The sequence below is a fragment of the Mus caroli genome, unplaced genomic scaffold (assembly GCF_978045245.1).
Source record: "Mus caroli unplaced genomic scaffold, Mus_caroli_1 scaffold_10, whole genome shotgun sequence".
NCBI lineage: Eukaryota > Metazoa > Chordata > Mammalia > Rodentia > Muridae > Mus > Mus caroli.
The window spans coordinates 24,120,235-24,142,839 of NW_028227265.1; the positions used below are offsets into that span (position 1 = coordinate 24,120,235).

Here is a 22,605-nt window from a genome sequence, read left to right on the forward strand (position 1 = left end):
GTGTCTTAAGGTCCTGAGACTCAGCGACATGGACGTGGCTAGTGATTGCCTACAGTTGGGTGGTGGGTAGGTTGAGGAGTAACGTCTCTCGAGTTCAGGGCTTCGTTGGGGGATGACGGAAGTGTTCTATTCTTACATCATGAGGTGTGTACAGCTGTGTGAACACACTAAACACGGGCTGGACAGAAAGTTCCATGGTTAGAGCACTTGCTGGTCTTTCAGAGGACCAGAGTTTGCTTCCCCGCACCCATGTCAGGTCCACAAACACACGCGGCTTCAGCTCCAGGTGACCCAGGGCCTCTGGATTCTGAGGGCACTTGCACTCCTGTGCGTACCTACCTGCAGACCCACGGGCCTACACACATAATTAGAAATAAAAAATAAGCCTTGTCTTGAGACAGTGTCTCTCTCTATGTAGCCCTGGCTGTCTTTGAACTTGCCACATAGACCACAGTGGCCCTGAAACCATAGAGACTTGAACCCATAAAGACTGGCCTGGCCGGGCGTGGTGGCGCACGCCTTTAATCCCAGCACTCGGGAGGCAGAGGCAGGTGGATTTCTGAGTTCGAGGCCAGCCTGGTCTACAAAGTGAGTTCCAGGACAGCCAGGGCTATACAGAGAAACCCTGTCTCGAAAAACCAAAAAAAAAAAAAAAAAAAAAAGACTGGCCTGAGTGCTGGGATTAAAGACATGCACCACCATACCCAGCAAAAAACAAAAACAATTTTAAAAAGATCAAAACAAAAAACTTAATTGTACCTTTTAAACAAGTGAATTTTATGCCATTTTATTCTCAAAGATGTGTTTAAAAATTCTTCAGACAGTAGGAACTGGACTTGGGGGATGCTGTTATCTAAGGATTTCAAAGCCCACATTCCTTTGTCTAATAAATGCTCAGGGGACCCAGCTCTCCGGAGCTTGAATTCCTACCTGTCATGTGCAGAGTGACACTTGTTCATCTGGCTCGCAGCTGTTCTTACACTTTCCTAGAAATGTCTCCGTGGTACTGCACATAGAGGCTTCGTCCGTGGATAGCGTAGACTCTCACCTCCCTGCTGGCCTTTCCCATTTATGGATTCCCAGTTCTGAGATGCCCCCTTCTCCAACCCATACAGTGATCCCCTAGACTGCCAATCCACGCCTCCTGCCAGTGGGATAATACTGGCAAAGCACAGGGACCAGAGGGACTAATGGTTCTGCCTAAGCTATCCCCTACTATTCTCTACTCCTGAAAAATCTTGAAATAGGCAGACCCCTTCTTGTCCTTACCCCTAAAAGCTTGAGACAAATGGACAGAGGACGCTCATTCATCTGAGAGATGTTTAATGTATCTTGGGTTTAAGGTACAAAACACACGGCAGGGGCTAACCCCGGGAAAGTCACCTGTTAGTCAGCTGCCCCCAAACATTGCAGCCAGGCATCCCAGCTCCACCAGGAATGGTGCAGTGGCCCTGGGATACTTGGTCCCTTCTCCCTTTGGGAAAATTCTGAGGTGGTGATGGGCCCAGAGACCTGTCTCCTACTCTAAAAAAAAAAATCTCAGATCCAAGCCTCAGAAAGTTCCAGATTTAGACCTAATGCAGTAGACTGGCTATGAAGCAGCTCTGAAGGAAAGCCTGGCCCAGCGCCTAGGTCCTAGAAAAAGAGTCACCATGACCTCAATAACTGGAAGCAAAGGGAAAGGGTTAAAGCAAGATGTGGTGCTCATGGAGCTGACCCAACAAGTTAGCTGAACTGACTGAGGCCTGCCCTCTGTCCTAGCCCAGTTGCTCTGAGGACCAGCCCTTCCTTAAGCCTCGCTGCCAGGGCACTGATCCTGACCTGGTGCAGGAGAGAGGGTGGAGGTCAGGGAGGATCAGTGTCCACTGAAGAATGATGCTTTGTGGGGAGGAACAGCTGCCAACAGTAAGTCCAGGAAGACGCCCTAGGGAAGGGACAGCAGCTTGGGGGCCTATCCCTTAGAACTCTGGACTGGATCCTGAGCCATTTTTCAAAATGAAAAGTGGGAAGGGTTGAGGGCAGGGAGAGAAGGGAGAAGGGTCCCTGTGAGGACCAGCCCAGGAAACCCTTCTGACCAGTCCCAAGGAGGCCATTACCACTTCAGTCCAGGCTGGGTAGGCTCCTCTGCCCAGGCTGAGGAGCACTCCCCACAGGGGCTCTACATCCTGCTCCCCCCCCCCCCCGAGGCCTGGGCTACAGCCTGCCTCCTCTGTTGAACTGGATGCACCAGTGGGAGTTGGCAGTGCCCGGACTAAGGTGAGTGTGGTCCTTGTGGCCCATGAGGGGCTGCAACTCCTGCTGTGGGATGTCGGCACTGCTCTCACTGCGAGAACGGCCAGCTTTGGCCAGGCTTGGGGGGAAGGCAAAGCTAGAGCGAGGGTCAGAAGACAGGTCAAGAGGAACCTGGGGCTCTTCAGTGACCAGAGGGTGGGGGGGTAAGCGGGTTAAAGTCGGGGGCTGGGTGCAGGGAGGGGATGCCAGGCTCTCCAGGGACGAGATGCTCTGGTTCCAGCCTGTCTGCATGTCCACAGGCACGATCTTGGTTGTTTCTGAAGACACATACACAGCCAGGTCTCCCTGCCCACTCTTCCAGGGTAACTCCTTCTCTGCACAGGTTGGGGATGGGGGAATGATGCGTGGGCTTGGACACACCTCAAGGCTTCCTGGGAACGCAGAGAGAGTACACATGAGTTTATTGTCAATGCAGGGGAATCCTCAAACGTACCCGAGGTCACCATATTGCACTCATCTGTGCTGTACTCAATAAATGTCTCCCTGGGAGGAAGTATCGGACTGCTTTGGTTGTCTTGTGTCCTAGCACTAGCAGAGAGTTGCACACAGAACCGCTGTCCACAGGTACATACTGAACAAATGGTAATTAACTACAGCTTAGGGAAACCAAACAAGAAGGATGCCTTGTCTCTGATCACCCTCAGTCAGCAGCAGCAGCAGCAGCAGCAGCAGCAACAGCAGCTCAGAGACCAGATCTTGCTAAGGCTCATCTGACCAAGCAGTGAGACACCCTACTGAGCTGTGACAACAACTGTGACAACTCCACATGGGGCTGGAGAGGTGGCTCAGAGATTAAGAGCACTTGCTGTTCTTGCAGAAGACCCAGTTCCGTTTCCAGGGCCAGGTCAGGCAGCTTACAACCGCCTGCAACTCCAGCTCGAGGGCATTCCCTGCCCTCTTCTGGCCCCTGACAGCATCCACAAATACATGGAATAGACAGACACACTCACTACACTTGTTAAACTAAATCTTTAAAATGTCTCCAGATGGGGACTGGAGAGATGGCTCAGTGGTGAAGAGCACTGGCTGTTCACCCAGAGTTCCTGAGTTCAATTCCCAACAAGCACATGGTGGCTCACAACCATCTATAAGGAGATCTAGTGCCCTCTTCTGGCCTCAGGCATACGTACAGGTAGAATGCTGTATACATAATAAATACGTTAATTAAAAAAGAGAAGATTCTGGACTTCACTGAAGTCCCCTTTGGAGCAAATTTTTTATGTTTTGGTTGTGAGCCTAGCCTTTAACTGCTGAGCCATCTCTTCAGCCATGGAGCACACTTACTACCCTACCACCTTCTTTTGTTTTATTTTGTTTTGTTTTTTTCAGACAGGGTTTCTCTGTGTAGCCCTGGCTGTCCTGGAACTCGCTCTGTAGACCAGGCTGACCTTGAACTTAGAGACTCACCTGTCTCTGTCTCCTGAGCACTGAAATTAAAGGTGTGTACCACTACCACCACCTGGTACCACCACCTTATAAACCTGGTATAATTTTTATAAGTGAATGAATGTCATTTTCTACAGGGAAACTTCTGAATCATAAAGTTAAAAAAAGAAAAACTTGGTTGTAGGTGATTTAAATTACATCAAGAAATTGTAAAAGTCTGTATGTTTAAATTTCTCAAAGTACAAAGGAGTTTAGAAATGTCATGTAAGTGCCGGGCGTGGTGGTGCACGCCTTTAATCCCAGCACTCGGGAGGCAGAGGCAGGCGGATTTCTGAGTTCGAGGCCAGCCTGGTCTACAAAGTGAGTTCCAGGACAGCCAGGGCTATACAGAGAAACCCTGTCTCGAAAAACCAAAAAAAAAAAAAAGAAATGTCATGTAAGGCTGATCTGGACCCAAATATAAAGAAACTCTGTCCTTTTAAAATCTGATTCAGGGAGTTAAATTATTTAAAAAATATTTTCCTGATTTTTTTTCCCCTAAAAGTTATTTTCATAGAAACCACAATACAAAGGCACAGCAAACTTTTGATCAGACACTGTTGGGGAAAATGAGAGGGAAAAAAGGACTACCTCTTGTTTTGAAGGTACTTGACTATCAAACTCCCAAAGAGTTACTTTGTGAAAGAGGCAGAATTGGTCTTGTGCTGCTTCAGGCTGTACCTGAAGATTTTACAGAAATTATGGTCCAGTATGAGGAGAAAAATTCACAGAAAGCTCAGATGGTGGATTTTGAGAAGGAAACCCTGAGGTGGCGATTTTCTCCAAGACCATGATTGTGAAGCTCAATAAAGGCCTGGATTGCTTCTTCCATAGATCCCAACGGAATGAGAGCCATCTTAGGGTCTCTCTGAAAGAACTTAAAAGCCTTCACTGAACATCCAGCTTCTGTGAACAGGTTCTTCAGATCATGCATTGTAACAGAAGGAGCAATGTTGGAAAGACACCGTGTGGCTGATGCAGAGAAGATATTTTGGAAATTCTTTTATCCGGGCTTTCTAAAGCAATGCAGGGGACTATTGCTGAAGTTCTTGGTCAGACCTTGGTCTTCCTGTCCCTCTCTAGGGAGCTGGATGGCTTGATGTTTGGACAGTGTAGCCTGAAGTACTTTAGAAGGGACTTATTAACTAAATGTAAAGTGTGGTCTATGCTGCATCTTTACTTGCACAAAACTGCCGTAAAGGGGCTGAATGAGGCAGCACACACCTTACTTCCAGGACTTGGAGGCAGGGTCAGGAGGATTGTGGGTTTGAGGCCAGCTGGGCCAGCCTAGGTTACATAATGAGACCTTGTCTCAAAATAAACAAATACAAATAAAAACCAAGGAAATCCTCCCAGCTAGGATTTTTTTGTTTTGTTTTGTTTTGGTTTTGGTTTTATGAGACAGGATTTCTCTGTGTAGCCCTGGAACTCACTCTGTAGACCAGGCTGGCCTCGAACTCAAGAGATCTGCCTGCCTCTGTCTCCCAAGTGCTGGAATTAAAGGCGTGTGCCACCACCACCTGGCTCCAGCTAGGTATCTTATGAGAAAGATTTTATATATATGGTTATGATACTGTGGTTGTGTCTTTAGGAAGAACACTTATCTTGTACGTTGTATGTTTATTGGTTGATAAAATGAGATATTTGGGATTTTCTTCCTAAGAACCCTGGGAGCAGGTGTCATAGGTCACAGTATCCGTGAAGGAAGACAAGCTATGAGCAGGTAACAGCTGAAGCTGGACATGGGCAGATGGGAAGTCATTTCACTACTGTGTCATTTCATATTTTGAAATTTTCTGCACTAAACTTCTCTAATGTCCCCTGAGTGTTTGTGCGGACTACCCCACCTAACATTAGGAGAGAGATCTCCAGGTGCAGAAACATGAATACTGCTTTTTATGCATAAGGATTCCATTTCGATAGACTCAGGCTCCTCCCAAGGTCAGGTGCCAACCTCCTCACCCAGAGCTCTACGTGCGGGCAGGTGTGCTAAGCCCGGGTCGCAAGAGACCTGGGTCACTCGCTTCTAGATCTGCTTATCACTTTGTGTTCCTTGGGCTGTGCTCTTTGAACCACGTGACAACGTGGGTCAAGTTCAAAGCCCGTTTGTATCATGTGATTCTGGACCAGGCTCTAAGGCTCTGAGTTCGATTGTGAGTCCTTGGATACCGACCGTAACCGGCCTCAGCTGCACAGGGGAGCGAGCCTACAAGGAGGGCATTACCTGAGCCCACAGGGAGAGCATTACCTGAGACCTTGCCTTCCTGGAGAACCTCACTGGTGGCACGAGCCACAAAGATGATCCCTTCATCGTCCTCTTTCTCTGTCTCTGAACTGTCGCTTTCTTCCTCCTCCTCAGACTCCACGGTTAGTATCACCGCAGCTGGACAAGGGTGAAAACCGAGTCAGGCCAACCAACCCAGTCAGTGGCTGCTTCTTGATATCAGACGACCTCACGTTAGCTCCTGCCCTCCCCGCTCCCCCTCTAAAACCCAAGTACACAGAAGCACCTGCATCTTCCTTCAGCCATTTTGGGCAGTGGCCTAGAGTGTTGGACGTGATGGGGGTTGGGGGGGAATTCCATTGCCCAAGGAGGCAATCCAAAGGTGCTAAGTCCTCAGAGGAAGCCATGAGGGCCACACCTCTTGGCTCTTTCTGTTGTCAGCCTAGACCAACTGATGATCTCCGCACCGGCAAGGCTGGAAGGTCCGCTAGCAAATGCGCCTTGCAAGGAACTAGGTTTGAGGACCTTATGCCTTTGGTTCCGCCTATCCTTGGAGGCCCAGGCCATTCAGTCTCTCTGTGACCTTTCCCAAGTCCTTAATAGTCCATAGTCTGAATCATCAGTTATGCCATGCATGCTCTACAGATGTGAACTATTCCAACACTCAAGTGTGCCCATCTAGTCCCTGAGGAGGGCGGGGGGGGGGGCACCCAGCTCCTGGTGCTAAGTGTTCCTAGAGGAGAGCCTCCAAGATTGGGATGACAGGCCTGCTCCCTCCCTTCCCCACCTCCCTTCCAGCCCTGTGGCTCCCTGCAGTTCCCTGCTTGCCTGTGTCCTGAAAGCCCAGGTCTCGAGGAGGCTTCCCATTGGTAGCTTCAGGATTAGCCACACCATCCTTCTGAGGACCAGAAAGCAAACCTAAGAGTGTGACCGCAGTCTTACCACCCCATTTCCCAAACCCTATGAAATGGCAAAAGTCAACAGAACCAGCTTTCCTAACCTAGAAGTGGCAGGGAAGGGCTGTTTATCACAATGGTCTTCCACTCCACTATTTCTCCGTCAGCCTGGCAGTAACTATGGAGCCTAGTGTGACCCACTTCCTATCAGAGTCTCTGAATACACGGGCCGGAATTGGCCGAAGGACTCCTTTGCCAAGAACTCTGCCCTTTTCCTGTCCGTTTCACCCCAGGTAGCAAATGGCCCCCACAACCAAGAGGCTACCCCTCCCTCTGAAGCCCAGACTGGGCCGAAAGGAAACCCAAACGCTAGAGTCACCAAACCCTGAAGGTGATTAAACAAAGCATCTCCTCGAGCTGAGTTCAGGATGTGAGAAAACTCAGAATTATTTGTTACCAGCCTATAGCCGTAAAGGAGGTGTCCCAGAGAAAAGACACACCCACCTTCTTATGGCTGGTCTTGCGGGGCCGAGGTTTGCTCTTGGTGAAACAGATGTTATGTTTGGTGGACTTAAAGGACTCGAGCCGTCGCTTCATGTTCTGCTGGAAGACCTCCTTGTCCTGTCGCTCCTGGGCATCCTCTGAGATGAAGTGGCGGCCGCAGCTAGCTTTGTACTGGCAATGACAACCCGACCTTGCCATGAGGCTGGGGGCCTGGGCCTCCACAGGAATCTCAGGCCGCACCCCCCAACATGTCCATCACAGGTCCTGCCAGCCTGGCGTTTCCAGAGTTCACCATGGAGTAACAAATAAAATTAAAAATATACAAATGGAATATAGCCAGAGACCCTGTATTCAGTTCACTAAGGAAAAATTGCCCTTTTTTTGACAAGTCCCTGGCTGCCTTTCCCTCAGATCTCTCTAATTTGAAGTGATGAGAGGCAGGGAGTCCTGTACTTTGTTCCTGGGGCCACTATAAAACCACAGAGCCACATCCTCTGAGTTTATCGCTGTGTCCTGATCCCCAGATAGCAACAGAGGATCCTCCTGCCAGCTAATTTCCTTCTAACCTTTTCTACAGCTACCTCAGCACCAGGCCAATGCTCTGGACTTGCCCTGAACCCTAGATCCTCTTGGTCCCAGCAACGGCTTATTTAATACATAGGCAACCCTTTATCTGCTTCGTTTAACTCTTTCTCAGGAAGACCAAGACATCCATACAGTCCCCCAGCCTACCTATTTCTGCCATTGGCAGCTTAGCCATCTCTTCCTCTCTAGTGGGAGGAAATCAGCCAAGTACTATCTGGACCATTCCTGGTCACTCTATTTTGCCTCACATTCTCTTTGGTTCTTTTCCTATTCCTTGTACTTCCTGTTTCTCTGACCCTCTTCTGAGAGCTCCTTCCAGTCTCCCATCCACCTTTCTCCTTTCCCTATGGAGCTGGAAATGCCACCCCACCTCTGGGGCAAGGTGGCAGTGCTGTGTCAGCTGTGCTCAGCTGCTTCCTGGATCCCTCAGTGCTCAGCTACCCCTCCCCAGCCCCCCCCACCTTTGCTTTCCTTACTAAGGAATCCCAGTGTCCACTTCCCCTCTGCTTTTAGAAAAGCTCCTGCCCTTGTTTTTAAAGTCCTTTCATTGACTCTACCATCCCTTTTTTTTTTTTTTTTTTTTTTTTGAGGCCAGGATCTTATAAATCGATTTGGACATTTTCCTGTCTAGTACTTCCTTAAATAGAGCCTCTGGCCTCTGGATGGCAGCCAGCCTTTCTTCCACCCAAGGCTTTTCCTTCTCTAAGGGGTCCCTTCTCGCCTTGGCTGGCTTCCTGGCCTTTTCTTCCATGTATATTTTTCTGTATTGCTCTTGGCCCTGTTTCTCTAAACCCTCTCCCCAGAGATCCTATGAGCTCTCTCCACTTCAGCTAACCAGGCGACATGATGTGAGGTTTCAAAACACCAGGCATCAGAGCAGCTGCACTGGAACTATCTGGGGGCTTATTAAACACACAGCCTCTTCATCCCACTCCATATCACAGCATCTAAATCCCTAGGAGGGAAAGCCAAAAGCTTCCATCAAGCTTCTCTATGAGGAGACCTCTTCCAGATCTTTCTCTCCAGCCCCTCCTCTCTCTTAAGCTATATCTTAATTGACTATATACGATCTCTAACGCTGTTTCTGGAAAGAACATAAGGAGTTAGGGACTGTGTCATGGTGCGACTAGATGCATTCAGAGCTAGTCAAGTAACCGTACCCCAAAAACGCTCCATCCATGTCAGCCTGGAGGAAAGTCTTAAGGAGCTTGCCACAGGGTTCTGTCCTCAGCTCTATCCTGTTCAATGTTTATGATGGTTTAGATGGATGTAAAGTTAACAGGCTTAGCAAATGTTCGGATGATATGGATCTGAGAAAGAGACATTTGGTGGTAGACATGGGATCCAAATGATGGAATGATGGTGAAATTAAATAAGATGACATTTGACAATATCTTTAAACTATGCAAAAAACTGAAGCCAACTCATCAGCCAGACACACACGCACGCACGCATGCACACCTCTATGTACTCTCTCTGATGTAACATAGTAAGAAGGATACAGCATACCCGAAAGCCCCTGGACCTGATCAGGCTCCAGATTTTTTTTTAATGATTTATTTATTTTACGTATATGAGTACACTGTAGCTGTCTTCAGAAACACCAGAAGAGGGTATCCAATCCCATTATAGATTGTTGTGAGCCACCATGTAGTTGCTAGGAGTTGAACTCAGTACCTCTGGAAGAGCAGTCAGTGCTCTTAACCACTGAGCCATCTCTCCAGCTCCCAGGCTCCAGATTTAATAGTCAGAAAATATAAGAAATGGAGTAATATGCTAAATAACACTTGGCTGGTCAGCAAAATCTAGAAAAATGGTAAATCCTCCAATATAAAGAATTTAGTTTCTTCAATAAATAGCAAGGGGAAAAAGAAAAACTGTTATAGGTTTGTCTTATTGGAAGACATATTTCCCAGACATAAATTGTGAGCTTCATTTGGATCCTGAGCTATGCAAACCAGCTAGGAAAAAACAGATATTTATTGAACAGTGACTGAGCATTTGCTATAAAGAATTATTATGTTATAATAGTAATACTATGATTTGATTTAACTTGATTTTTTTTGCAGTGCTGGGAAGTCAAACTCAGGGCCTCATAGATGCTAAGCAAACGTTCTACTACTGTCCAATATCCTCAGCCTGACCTAATGTTTTAAAGATCTTGCCAGCTCAGTGGTGGTTTCACACTTGGAACCCCAGCATTTGGGAGGCTGAGGCAAGAGCATCCCCCAATTTGAAGCCAGTCCTAGGGCGGCTAGCAAGACTGTCTTAAAGAAGCCAAAAAATAAAAGAAACAAAGAGTTCTTGCCGTATACTGAGATATTTATAGATAATATCAGATGATGTCTGGAGTCTGCTGTAAGACAAAGTGTGGGCAGGGTGTGGTGGGTTATGGAGCGAAAAAATTTAATCACGCACAGATAATTATTAGAGTTGGGTAATGGATAAGTGAGTTATTTCATTCTTGCTACTAAAATTTTGCACAAGAAAAACATTAAAAGGAAAAGAAAACTTGGAATGAGGTGGGTTTGCCAGCAATTATATGAGGGTCTGGTGGAATGTGAGGACAATATGGTGAACCAAATCAGGGGTCCTGCACAGCCGAAACAGCAAGTCCAGAATAGAAAAATAAGGGAGCCCCTGTCACTTGTCCTAGACAATCACCTAGTAGCTCCTCCATGGGGTGGGGGAGGGGCTTCTCATGGGCAAACACACACCAGAGGCAGAAGGGGCTGCAGGGGTGGGGTGGGGGGTGGGGTGAGAGTGGGTGGTCTGAGTAAAGCCACCTGCACATCTTATTCTGCAGAACTGGAAACTAACGGGAAGTGCTCCCAAATCCAGCCAAATTCTATCTCAGTGTTCTCTGTAGTGCTGCCATGAGTAACAGTCAAGAGTCCTACTTCAAAAGGTCCAGGATAGTGACCTGCTGCCCCCTTGTGGGGTTATAGAAGATCCTCTCCTGGATAGGATGGGCCTTTCCACCCTCAAAGCTCCAAAGCTGCCTGATTTTGCACAGGACTAACCCGCCTCTCTCTCCTTAAACTGATTCAGAAGGCCTTCTCAGGTCCCCGCTTCCCCCTTTGACCTGCATCCTCAAAGCTCCCTGTACTCTGTCTCTTCCTCTCCCCTCAGGGACATTAGCCATGGGTGCTCCTCTCCATCCTAAAGCCCAGCTTCAAGTCCAAAGTGTTCCCTTCTAGAGTCCCAACCTGTTCAGCTTTCAATTCAATTCATTTCAACCGAATGCCCGACGAGTCTCCAATCACGGGCTCTACCGTCCACTCCCCACCACCCTGGGAACTCCTCCCACATCCTGCAAGCCCTCACCCTGCGCCGTGGCTTGTAGAGGCCTCCACAGAGCAGATGATGCATCACGGCATCCTCCCGGTCTCGGCCGCTGCGCACAGTGTCAATCACCTGCAGATCCAGACACGCTCCACTGCCGCTCTCCCTCCTGCGGGAGGCAGGGATAAGTGTGCTGAGGACTGGGCAGGACAGGTGAGGGGAAGGGCACAGGCAAGGTGTTGATACCTCCCTCCCCAGAGGGATCTGGGGAGAAGAGCTTGGGGGAAGGGAGGAGGGAGTGGCTTGTGGACTCACAACAGGTTGGTGACAGAGGTCTCTGCCACAGAATTTCTGCTAGGCATAGAGGGCAGAGTGAGTCCTGTGGAGGACAAGACGTGGCCTCCCTGTAGGAGTCAAGACGGAGGTCAGACAAGGGTCAGATGAGGAGGGGCCCAGACAGAGGGTAATGAAAAGAATTACAAGTGTTAACAATTATTTTGAACACTTTTGTTTTGAGCCAGGGCTAGGGATTACCCAGGTTCTCAAATGCTACACAAGTGGTGAACCGTTGAGCTATATCCACGGGCATTATTTTGTTATTTGTTACAGCAGACACTGAAACACTTCACACTGAATTCTCAGAGTCGGGCCTGGGCAGTTCCATCCTTATGGTTACTTTCCCCTCACTGAGGAAACTGAAGCCTAGGCAACGTAAGTAACTTATCCAAGCATCGGCCCACCCATGATAATAGCTGAACTGTGTCTGCTGACTTCAGCATCCAGCTGTTTCCCACCTTCCTGTACAAGCCTGCCAGAGTCTGTCACTACCAGGCTTGCCCCTGCAGCTGTGACTTCACGACACCCTGGGGCCAGCTGGGAATTCCGATTCCCTGCTCCTTGCTAACAAGCCTGCCTGCCTGTCATTCCTTACAGCCCAACTCTGCTGACCATCTGTCTAGCCGCCACTGGCCTACCTGGTAACTGCTTGGCCCACCTGGTCCACAAAGCTGATGGCATCTCGGATGTTGAGTCTGTAGTACACATCCCAGATCTGGTCGCGGATACGATAGGCTGACCGCCGCATCAAGAGCTGACTCAGGTACTTCTTGTCAAACTGTTCCCACCTATAGAGGATGCCAGGCCCAATCCTGAGTATTATCCTCATGGTGTAGCTGGCTGCCCCTTCCCCTAGACAGGGCAGGGACAGTGCCAGCACTGGCCTGGCTTTCTTGGTATAAGTCTCAGCCAAGGAGAATCTCAAGGCTAGTCCCTGTTCTTACAGCCTTTACAGTTTCAGGAGAGAGTCTGTCATTAGTTAAAGTTATTTAAAATAACTGTAAAAAATTATAACCATGACAAAAAACTACCAAGGATAATTATAACGGGGATTTGTCCTTGTCAGAGAGGCCAGAGGTCTCCAAGGAATCAACGCCCGTGGTTAGATCTGAAGGATGATTCAAAGCTAAGCTAAGAGGGAGGTGAGGCAGGGTTCTGGTAGACAGAACACATCCAGTGGTCTCAGTGGCCAGGCTTGGACTGCATGGTGGGCTCTGAGTTCTAAATAGGGTCTGTGTAATTATCAGACAGACCACCAAACGCATAACAGAACAGAACAGAACAGGGCGGGAGTCTGGCAAGTGCCGGACCATGCAGCGTCTAGCAGGCCACCCTGGTGGGGGGGGGGCTCTATCTTATCCTGAGGACACTGGGGTGCCACTGAAGGGCTTCAGGCAGAGGTCACGCAGCCTGAACCTGGCTGCGTCCCCTTCTCAGAAGGGTGGCATATCTCCCATGCTGCCCTGGCTGATAGGGGCCACTGTTGCTGAAGGAGCCTTGGGGCAGCTCCCTCACCTGTCCCTCCAGTAGTGGTAGCCATGGTGCCCCACAACGTCCTCCACTGCGGCCAGAATGTGGTCAAAAGTCTAGAATGGGGGTGGGTAGGGGGACTGCATCAGGACTCTGCCAACGTAGGAGGAGGGAGAGAGGGGCAGGGGAGGGGATGAGGCTCTGGTACCCACGTGCTCATGCAGCTCCTGGTTCAAGGTGGGTTTGTGGTAATCACTCCTCTTCACCCTCAGCCACTTGACCAGTGGCTTGATGGTCAAACCCTATGGACAGGCAAGAGGTGAGCCCTGTCCTGTTCAGTTCCCTGCTGCCTTCCCCCGCCTCCCCCCACAAAAAAAATTGGGTCTCAGTTATATCACATTCAAAGCCTGGGAAGTCAGGTCCCTGCCTCCCCCGGTGGAAACGAAAGGCCCTGTCCCAAAGTGTTCCAAGACTCTCCCAGGGCCTGCTGAACCTCTCCCCACCAAGCCTCCTGGGCGCTCCCACCTGCACGATGACGGTGAAGAAGACCACCACAATAGTGGTGGCCACAAAGTAGTCCTTGGCAGGGACTTTGGTCCTGTCCAGGAGGATGACGAGAGCAAAGGCCACAGCCCCCCGAAGGCCCCCATAGGACATCACCACCTGGTCAATCTTGTCCAGAGGGACCAGCCGGAACTGATTCAGCGCCCACGTCTGCAAGACCACGCCTATAGCAGGAGGGAGGGCCAGCGGGAGCAAGGGGTTGGGAGCGGAGGACACTGGGAGCCCGGCACCAAGCATCTGGGCTAAGGTCTGGCAGGGGTCAGGACAGGTGAGCGCTGCGGGGAGGCGTGGGAATTGATGTGGATGTGAACTTGGACTGAGGGGATGAGGGGCGGGTGAGAGGGGAAAGGAAGGGGACAGGGGAGCAGAGGGTGCCAGCAATACCCAGGGCTCGGAAGAACAGGATGAAGAAGAGGGTGCCCAGCACCAGCCCAGAGTCCCAGGCCCATTTGGAAGAGTCCACGGCCGAGATGCCAAGTAACATGAAGATGACCGTTTCGGCACAGCTGGCGAGTGTTTTCATCGTGTACTTGACAGCCGTGCGGGACTTATGGGAGATGTTGGCTTCCACGTATTTCTTACATCCCAGGCCACACATGGTCACCCTGGGAGAGGGACAAAGTGCAGGTGAGGGAGGGTCCGGAAGGCTCGAGCCTGCAGCTGGAGGGGGTACTGCCCATCACGGGGTATCAGGTGTCCCATGTCAAAGTTCAGGGATGCATGAAGATTACTAGTTAGTGGTAGTCCTGGAATAAATACAGATCTCCAGGTTTCCCATTAGTGCCTCTTGCTCTGACTAACAAACCCTCTGGGGAGTGCTACACCCATACCAACCAGTGGTTTCGGGCCTTGAAGTATGCTGGCAACTTAACCTGCACTTCAGGTAGAGGAAGTGTGAGCCTTCAGGTGCTCAGACAATTCTGGGTGCTAGAGCACAACCTGAGGCTTGTGTCCTCTGAGGAGAGAGTATGAGGTGTCCGCTACCACAAGGGCTCCACGAGGCCTACAGGTTCCCGAAGACCTTGCGTTTGGTCACGTAAAGTATTGACTCTCCCTTTCCCAGTTGCCTGCCTGTGATAGCCCCCCAGGACTCACGCAAGAATGGCGGACAACGAGGCCATCTCAGCAGTGAGGTAGGCTGCGTAGGCGAGGAGGAAGACCAGCAACGGCTCGATGATGCGGACCCGCTTGGTGAAGCGTGTGGTCAGGGCCAGGAGGAAGGCAAAGACTAAGCCCACGGCTGCCCCGCCCAGACTGACCACAAACAGGGAGGCTGGGGGAGGAGTGGGTTGTCAGCACGACCCCTGGCCCAGACCCTCCCCAAGCTGGGCTGACAAAGTCTGTTGCCTAGTAAGAAATAGAGAGGAAGGCACCCACCACGCTCCCTGGGGCTCAGGATCCCAGACTAGAATTCCAAGGCAAGCTCCTCCCAGACCCCATTTCTCCATAGAGGAGAGGAAGGAATGAGACATCAGAATAGCCTCCTCTGTCCCAAACGCTGGCTGGGTGAGTCGCAACAATCCAGAGAAGGCAGACATTGAATGCAGGCCAAGTTGGGGGAAATACTGACCGACGCCCTTTAGGTAGTCAGTGGCCTGCACGTTGGCAGAGCCCATCTCCACAAAGGAGTTGCAGACCTTGTACAGCACCTGAGTGACAAGAGGAGAGACAGGAAGTAGGAGGGGGCCACACGGGGGAAGTGGGTGGGAACAGAAGAAAGCTCAGACATTTCCTCCCCAGGGGACTAGGAGGAAAGGTCTAAGCCGGGTCACGCCGAAGGTCAGGGGTCAGCAAGCCACCAGATGTTCTTACCACAGTTACTGCATCATTGAGCAGAGACTCGCCGAAGATGATGATAAAGAGGGTCTGATTGACATGCACCTCCTCAAAGACGGCCAACACGGCCACAGGGTCCACTGCTGAGATGAGACTCCCGAACAGCAAGAAATCCAGCAGTCCAGCCTGTACCCTAGGAGCTGCCAGTGAGAGACAGAAGATAATAGGGCTGGTTGGTGAAGATGACTTTCTCTGACAGGACTTCCGGTGACAAGACCACAAGCTTTCCTACTGGGAAGAAATAAACCCAAAGGGAGTTTGGAAAGGTAGGGGAACGGGCCTGTGTCCTACGGGCTTGAGCTGTGGTGTGCCTAAGATCTGGCTTTGCCCATCACCAGTTGCTGTGATATGGGCTCTTGTTGATGTAACAGGACTCTCTCTTTGCCTAACTCACAAGATGGCTGCAAAACCATTCAGCCGGTGCTAGTAATAAAACTGCAGCAAACGTAAAAGATAAAGTAGTTGACAGCAGGTAGAATTGACTGGCTTTATTACCCAGGATAACAGGACATGGGTTGTCCCACACCTGTGGTTCTCAGCCAACAGATGGATGTGGTGTGTACACAGTTCTCAGCGGGAAAGGAAGGCTGGATCAGAAGGCCGGATCGCAGTAAGAAAAGTACCATAGGTGGAACTTGAGTATTCCCCATAACCCTGTGAGCCTCAGTTTCCCCATATGCAAAATGGGAATGATATCAATCTCAAAATGTTCTTTATTTAGTTAGCGCCTAACACATGGTAAGACACCAGTACCGTTACTATTTAGAATTACTACTATGCTTAGAATCTGAGGTCCTCCCTTCCTTTCCTGCCCCAAATAGCTCACTTTTTATTAAGAACACGAGACTGGAGTTCCAGCTGGGAATTGCAAGCTTCTCCTTTTTTACCTTAGAAGAAGTCTGATTTAATATCAGGACTGAATGGATTTCTTATGACAGGAAATAAAGAAGAGGTTGGGAGAGGGCCTAAATGCAGAGCCTCAACAAAACGGAGGCTAAGCACAGGCCCTGATTCCCAACGAACCCAGAGGGCTCTATTTTCTCTTCCATTAAATGAGGTAATTCCACCTCACCAGAGGTAGTAAGAAGACACAATACAAAAGAATGCCCAGTTATAGCAGTTAGCATTTCGTGGATGTAAAATATGCACTTATTAGAAATAAAAACTGGAAACCACCTGGCATAACTTGGGCAGCAGACCTAGAACTATAAACCCTTGCAGGGCTGGCAAATGGCAGTGTTGTGACAGAGGGCAGGAGTCGACAGAGTGCTACTGCAGCCTCCTGAGCTCTAGCAGCCCACACACAGCTGGGAACCCGGCCCCTGATCAGCCGTCACGCTGCAGAAGCACAGAGCCAACTGGCAGAGACCAAAATTAGGACCAAAGCCTATCTGGAGGACCGCCATTCACTCCAGGTGAGTGGGACCTGCAACTGAGCTCCCAGGGAACAGGACTCATGCGTCTGACCTTCAGAGCTGGAGAAGGGACTTAGGGGATGGAGCTAGCAAGACGACTTCTTCTTTAAACAGCTTAGGCCCTAGGGCTACTCACCCACAAGTCCAGCCTGCTGCAGGCCCCAAAGGGCAACACCTGTTGTGAAGGCATTCCAGAGTGTGCCCACCACGGCGTAGGTGAGGATGGCACCCAAGTTGTCAAAAAACAGCCGGCTGGGCATGAAATAGCCTGAGTCTAGCACGATGGGAGGGAGCAGGAAAAGGAAGAAGGTCCCCGGCTCCAGCTGGTACTCAGCCTTCTTGGCCACGGCTAAGACAATGCCCCCTAGCACCAGGCCCAGCAAAATCAGCAGGCAGCTCTCAGGGACCAGAGATGTTACCTTCCGGGACAGGTGGAACACTGGAATGCAAGGAGGCAACAGGTAAGAAAGAAGCCGTGGGGTGGCCTCCCACAGCCTGGCTTGGAATACTTTGTCTTAACCAGGTTACCCAAAGTTAGACTCCCTGGCCCTAGGACCAATGGAAGAACTACAGAATCTCCGACTCCAAGGCCACAAGTTCTCCATGGCCGCAAGGCTGTTCTTGCCTCCCCTCCCTCCTCCTTTCTGAAAATGCCCCCTCCTCTGCATTGCCATTCCCAGGGACTGATCTTATCTTTCCCTGACTTCCTTTACCCATACAAGTCGTCTGACGTTTAGCAAATGCTAAACAGGCTGTCGATATCATATCATGTATAGGATTGCTAGGGAAGAAGAAATCGGGGCCTCTAAAATCAAGTGGACTGGGTTTGAAGACTCATCCTTTGACTCTCGAATGTTCCCATCTGCAAAATGGGAATGAAAAGAATAACGAGCTGGGAGTGGTGGCACACGCCTTTAATCCTAGCACTCAGAAGGCAGAGGCAGGAGGATTTCCAAGTTCGAGGCCAGCCTGGTCTACAAAGTGAGTTCCAGGACAGCCAGGGCTATACAGAGAAACCTTGTCTCGAAAAACCAAAAAAGAAAGAAAGAAAGAAAGAAAGAAAGAAAGAAAGAAAGAAAGAAAGAAAGAAAGAAAGAAAGAAAGAAAGAAAAGGATAACGATCAAATCGGATGGTTGGGAAGATTAAATAAAACACCCTGTTTATCAGCATTTAGAGCGGGGCCTGGTAGGACAGACCTATGATCAATGTAACAAGCCTCTCTCAAAATAAGTTCAGGATGCAGCTGAGCTGTAAGACATTCAACGGCAGAGCATATCCTACCATTCACGTGGTTCTAGACTCAAGCTTCAGCAACGGGAGGTGTGGCAGAAAAATCAAGTACAGCGGCACACACTGGTCATCCTAAGACTTACCAGGCTGAGGTAAGAGGTGGGCCGTGAGTTCAAGGTAAACATTGTGTAGGATTTAAAAAAAAAAAAAAAAAAGATTGATTTATTTATATTTTATGTGTATGAGTATTTTCTTGCATGTCTGTAAGGGTGTCATGTATACGCCTGGTGTCTTAGGCCGGGAGAGGGTGTCCGATCCCCTAGAGCAGGTGTCACAGGCTACTGCATGTGTCAGTTACTGTGTGTGCACTGGGAAGTAAACTGGAGGCCTCTACAGGAACGGCCAATGCTTTTTTCTTTCTTTTAAGCACTGAGCCAACTTGGTTTATATAGAGAGTTCAGGGCTAACCTGGGCTATGTAGCAAGACTTTTTCTCATCTGCTCCTCCCGCCCCAAAAGAAAGCACTTAGCACATTGATTTATAGTAAATACTCAATAAATGTTTGCTATTAATATAACCCATTCTATGCTAACATATGTACACATAGCTCCTTTTAGATGCACCTTGGGCCTCTCAACCTAAGGTACATATTTCATTCAATAGCTCAGTATAAAAGGCTTTCCGTAGCTGGGTACCGTGGCACATGCTTTAATGCTAGCACTCGGGAAGCAAGTAGAGGCAGGCAGATCCCTGTGCGTGTGAGTTCCAGACTAGCCAGGGCTGTATAGTACTCAGGCTCAATAAAGAAAGAAGAAAAGGAAGGGAGAAAGGAAGAAAGGAAGAGAGAGAGAGAGAATCTCAAAGCCCCTTGACCTTATCAGTATCTAATGATGTGATCCCAGGAAATTTATTTATTTATTTATTTATTTATTTATTTATTTATTTATTTATTTTTAACGTGTATTTGTGTACCACGTGAGTGCAGGAGCCCACAGATCCTCTGGAAACTGAGCCATGGTCTGACGTTAGCTGCCATGTGGGTCCTGGGAACTGAACCTGGGTCTTCAACAGGAGATGCTCTTAGCCACTGACCCAAGTCTCCAGACCATCAGGCAAGTTCTTTGATCTACCTAAACTTCAGTTTCTCTCCTGTAGCATAAGAAAAACATCCATCGCTAAGGGCAGAGGTAGAGTATACAAGATGGGCAAATGTGCCTAGCTTGGTATCAGACACACAGTAGGCTCTCAACAAATACTAATTACATTTGACTCTGGAGAAAAGAAACATATCTGTCTCTAGGAGAAAGGATTTCTGACATTATTGCTTCTCCTACCTTTGTCCCTAATATGGTTCTCCCTTGGGTTCTTGCATGTTGGACACAGCCCATATGGCCCAGTCCCTCAGGCAGATAGAGGAAAGATCCTTATTAGCCTTAACCTTATGCCAAAGCAAGGCCCTTTGGAAACTGCACCCAAGGCCCTACATCTTATCTAGAACATAGGGGACTCTGCATCTATGTGTACTGACTGAAAGGAAATGTATGGAATGAAAGGGCATTCTAGTTTTGAAACTGGAAGGTGTTCCAGAATACTGTGAATGCCCCTCCCCCAAGATTCCTCTTTAGCTGGAGAGGACTCGTCGCCTTCCTCTGTAGGAGGTATTATCCAAACTAGAAAAGGCACTGTTTATTTAGGATGTTTAAAGCTATAAACTTTAAGTAAGAGAAGGCTGTTCTACAACCCATGGGCTTGTCCACAAACGCATTCCTTACTCCAAGTTGAAGCTGCTTTCTACACCTTGCTGCTAGGCCTCTAAGGTGAGCTCAGACACAGGTCCTCCTCTCTCCAGCCCCATCTCTGGTTTCCTTCTTCCCTGAGCATGCCCCATCCCCATCCCTGCAAACCCACGACCTATGAAAAAGTCAGTTCTCTGGCAGAATCAGGTCCCCTGAAGATTCTTAGAGCTCCATTATTAATTGTGGGCTGCCAAGGTGGAGTGGAGAGTTCTATCACATCTCTATTTCCCGTTCTATACCCCCAGCAATATCCCAGGAGAAGGAGGCAAACACTAGGCTGTGGGATTCCTACATGAAGGTTTCACTGGGGAGACTGGAGTACAAGCTGTGCCAGCATAGATGGAGAGTGAGTAGCAGCGCTCAGCTATAATTAGTCACCCCCACAGCAGAGCTTGAACAACAGTGAGAAAGGAGGAGGGTCTCCATCGAGGAGGAGGGACCACTGGCTGCCAGAAAGCGGGGAGAGGAAAGGAAAAGCATCTCTGATGGGGGAAAAATGTGTGAACCTGAAGCACAGCCTTCAATGTGAGGGCGGAAAGAGGGCGAACGTATGAAAGTACCCAGGGTAGCCAGCACACAGTCAAGATCCAATAAACGCAAGTTTTTTAAACATTGAAAAGAGGAATGTGAATTGGAGGGTGAGGTTGCAAATGGGCTATAGAAGGTGGCAACAGCTTTAAGTGGAGTAGAGAGATATGCTATAGGGAAAGTGGCCGTTTAGTTATCTCAGGAGATATTAAAATCTCAGACTCTTGGCCGTCTCTCTAGGGCAGGAAAATTTCTCAGAACCAGAATGCCTAGGGTTTCCAGGAGAATATCATCCCTTCAGTGTCCCCTTGCGTCCTCATTGCTGACAGGTTTCTGAGAAGCTGGACGTCTGGAGAAGAGGCCTTACTGACGTTTATTGAGGAGAGCTAACTGCAAGAAGGGGAAACTGGGGGAAAGAGTCTAAAGATGGAACGGCTGGCGAGAGGAGAGCGGCGACAGGCAGCCCTTAGGAAGGCAAATCCCCTGAACTACCAACAGAGAAGGGAGACCCACAAGAGAGCAGGAAATGGGAGAGAACCCAGATTTGTGGAATTGGAGCTTAAGTCCCCCGCACAATGCAAGACGCAGAACTGGATCTGGAGACCTAGGGGTTCGGGGGCGGGTCCTCTGCGGGCCGCTGGCCTGGCGTGCGGGCGCGCGAACACACACAGGCACACAGACGCACACACACACACTCACCGATTTTGGCCAAGCTGGCCACCAGGATCCACAGGGCCACCAGGTAGGGCGCCTCCACCTCGTGCCACTGCCAGCGGAATAGCGCCAAGCCTGGAGGAGGCTCACCCAACGGCCCGGACTCCTGGGTGGGTTCTTCTGTGGCCCCCGCCCCCGCCAGGGGCAACCCGGGCAGAAGAAGCAGTGCGGCGCGCAGCATCTTGCTGTCCTCCAGGCACTGCACGGCCGCCGGCCCCGCGTCGCTGCCGCCGCCGCCGCCGCCTACCCGGCGCCCCCGCGTCACAGGCACGTGGGGCTCACTCCCCCCAATCCGAGCTCCGATACCCCCAGGCCAGGTCCGGACCCCGAGACCCTGCCCAGGATCCTGGCAGTTAGGATCCCCTCCTCCATCTCTTCTAGGTTAATCTCATCTCCGGAAATTCCCCAGCATAACCCTCCTAACCCCTCGAGTCCTGAAACCCACTCTTTCGAGTGTGCTCTCCAAAACCGCCTCTCCTCCGGATTCAGAAAGGTGACCAGCCACCGGGTCCCGGAGCACCAAGAAGGACGGGGGTCTCGGGAAGCAGAGACAAGCGCAGCTACTGCAGAACACCGCCCAGCAGCGGGCCACCGGTCCCAGGTGCTCAGGCTGCGGGTCCCGGTGCCACGCTGAGAAAACCGCAGGGGGCGGTGCGCTGCCGCCTTCCAGCACGATCTCCAAAACCTGGGACCCCCCTACCGGCCCACTCCCAGACCACAGCTGCGCACGCGCACTGGGCACACCCAGAAAGCCTAATGGACAACGGTGCCCTCAACGTACCCAGAAACCTCAAGGCCGGGACGGACCAGGCTCTTTCCAGGCTGAAAAGGAGGCTATTCCTCTTCTCTCCAGAGCCCAGAGGCGCCGCCTTCCCTTTCCTTCAGACTACAGGGAACTGTTTGCCTATTCCATGGATCTGAGAGGACCTTATGGAATTCCCTTTAAATTAGGAACAACTTGGGGCATTTGACTCATCTCGCCCCAAACCGAAGAATGTCTCCACTTTCATTCATCACCCAAGCCGAAGGAACATGTGCTACCTGCCTCCTCACAGTGACTCATCCCATTCTTTTTCGAGAAAGAGCACCCGTCCTCTTTTTTTTTTGCCCCCACAGCTAAAGGGGACTGAATCCACCTCTTCTTTCAAATATAAAATCTATTTCTACTTCTTATTCCACATTGAAAGAGATTCTTCTTACTGCTTTCCCCAAATGAGAGAAATGCTTTCATTTGTCTTTCAAGCTAGCAATTAGTCCCGTCTCGTCCCTTAACTGAGAGTGGCCCAGCTACCCAGATTATCCGAAGAGATTTACACACACACCCCGCATCTGCCCTAAAAATCCCTACAAAGATCCGCTGCAGCCTCGCCCATACCAAATCTAAAGAAAGTCTCCCCGCCCTCTGCTCTGAGGCGGAGCGGGAGCTCGGGTTTTCCCGCCCTCCTAGCAATGGAACTAACGGGATCACCAGCTCTCTGAGTGGCTGGCCCAAGCGCCGCCTCCG

At 50.1% G+C, this 22,605-nt stretch overlaps 1 protein-coding gene across 2 annotated transcripts; it reads right to left on the reverse strand.

Annotated features, from left to right (window-relative positions):
• Positions 1-1,321: 1,321 nt before the first annotated feature.
• Positions 1,322-22,273, reverse strand: Slc9a5 (solute carrier family 9 member A5). Of its 2 annotated transcripts, none has more exons than XM_021169674.3 (16): positions 21,087-22,273; positions 16,969-17,271; positions 15,394-15,557; positions 15,152-15,230; positions 14,677-14,854; positions 13,966-14,186; positions 13,543-13,745; positions 13,230-13,319; positions 13,063-13,133; positions 12,206-12,335; positions 11,527-11,615; positions 11,254-11,380; positions 7,342-7,512; positions 6,770-6,836; positions 5,966-6,100; positions 1,322-2,663 (listed from the first exon to the last, which is right to left on the reverse strand). In XM_021169674.3, the coding sequence occupies exons 1-16, from the start codon at positions 21,280-21,282 to the stop codon at positions 2,194-2,196; spliced, it is 2,694 nt and encodes an 897-aa protein (XP_021025333.1). In that variant the 5' UTR covers positions 21,283-22,273; the 3' UTR covers positions 1,322-2,193. The 2 variants fall into 2 exon arrangements, with proteins under 2 accessions (XP_021025333.1, XP_021025332.1); XM_021169673.2 differs by having other exon boundaries at positions 6,770-6,839; positions 21,087-22,269.
• Between the last annotated feature and the right edge of the window lie 332 nt (positions 22,274-22,605).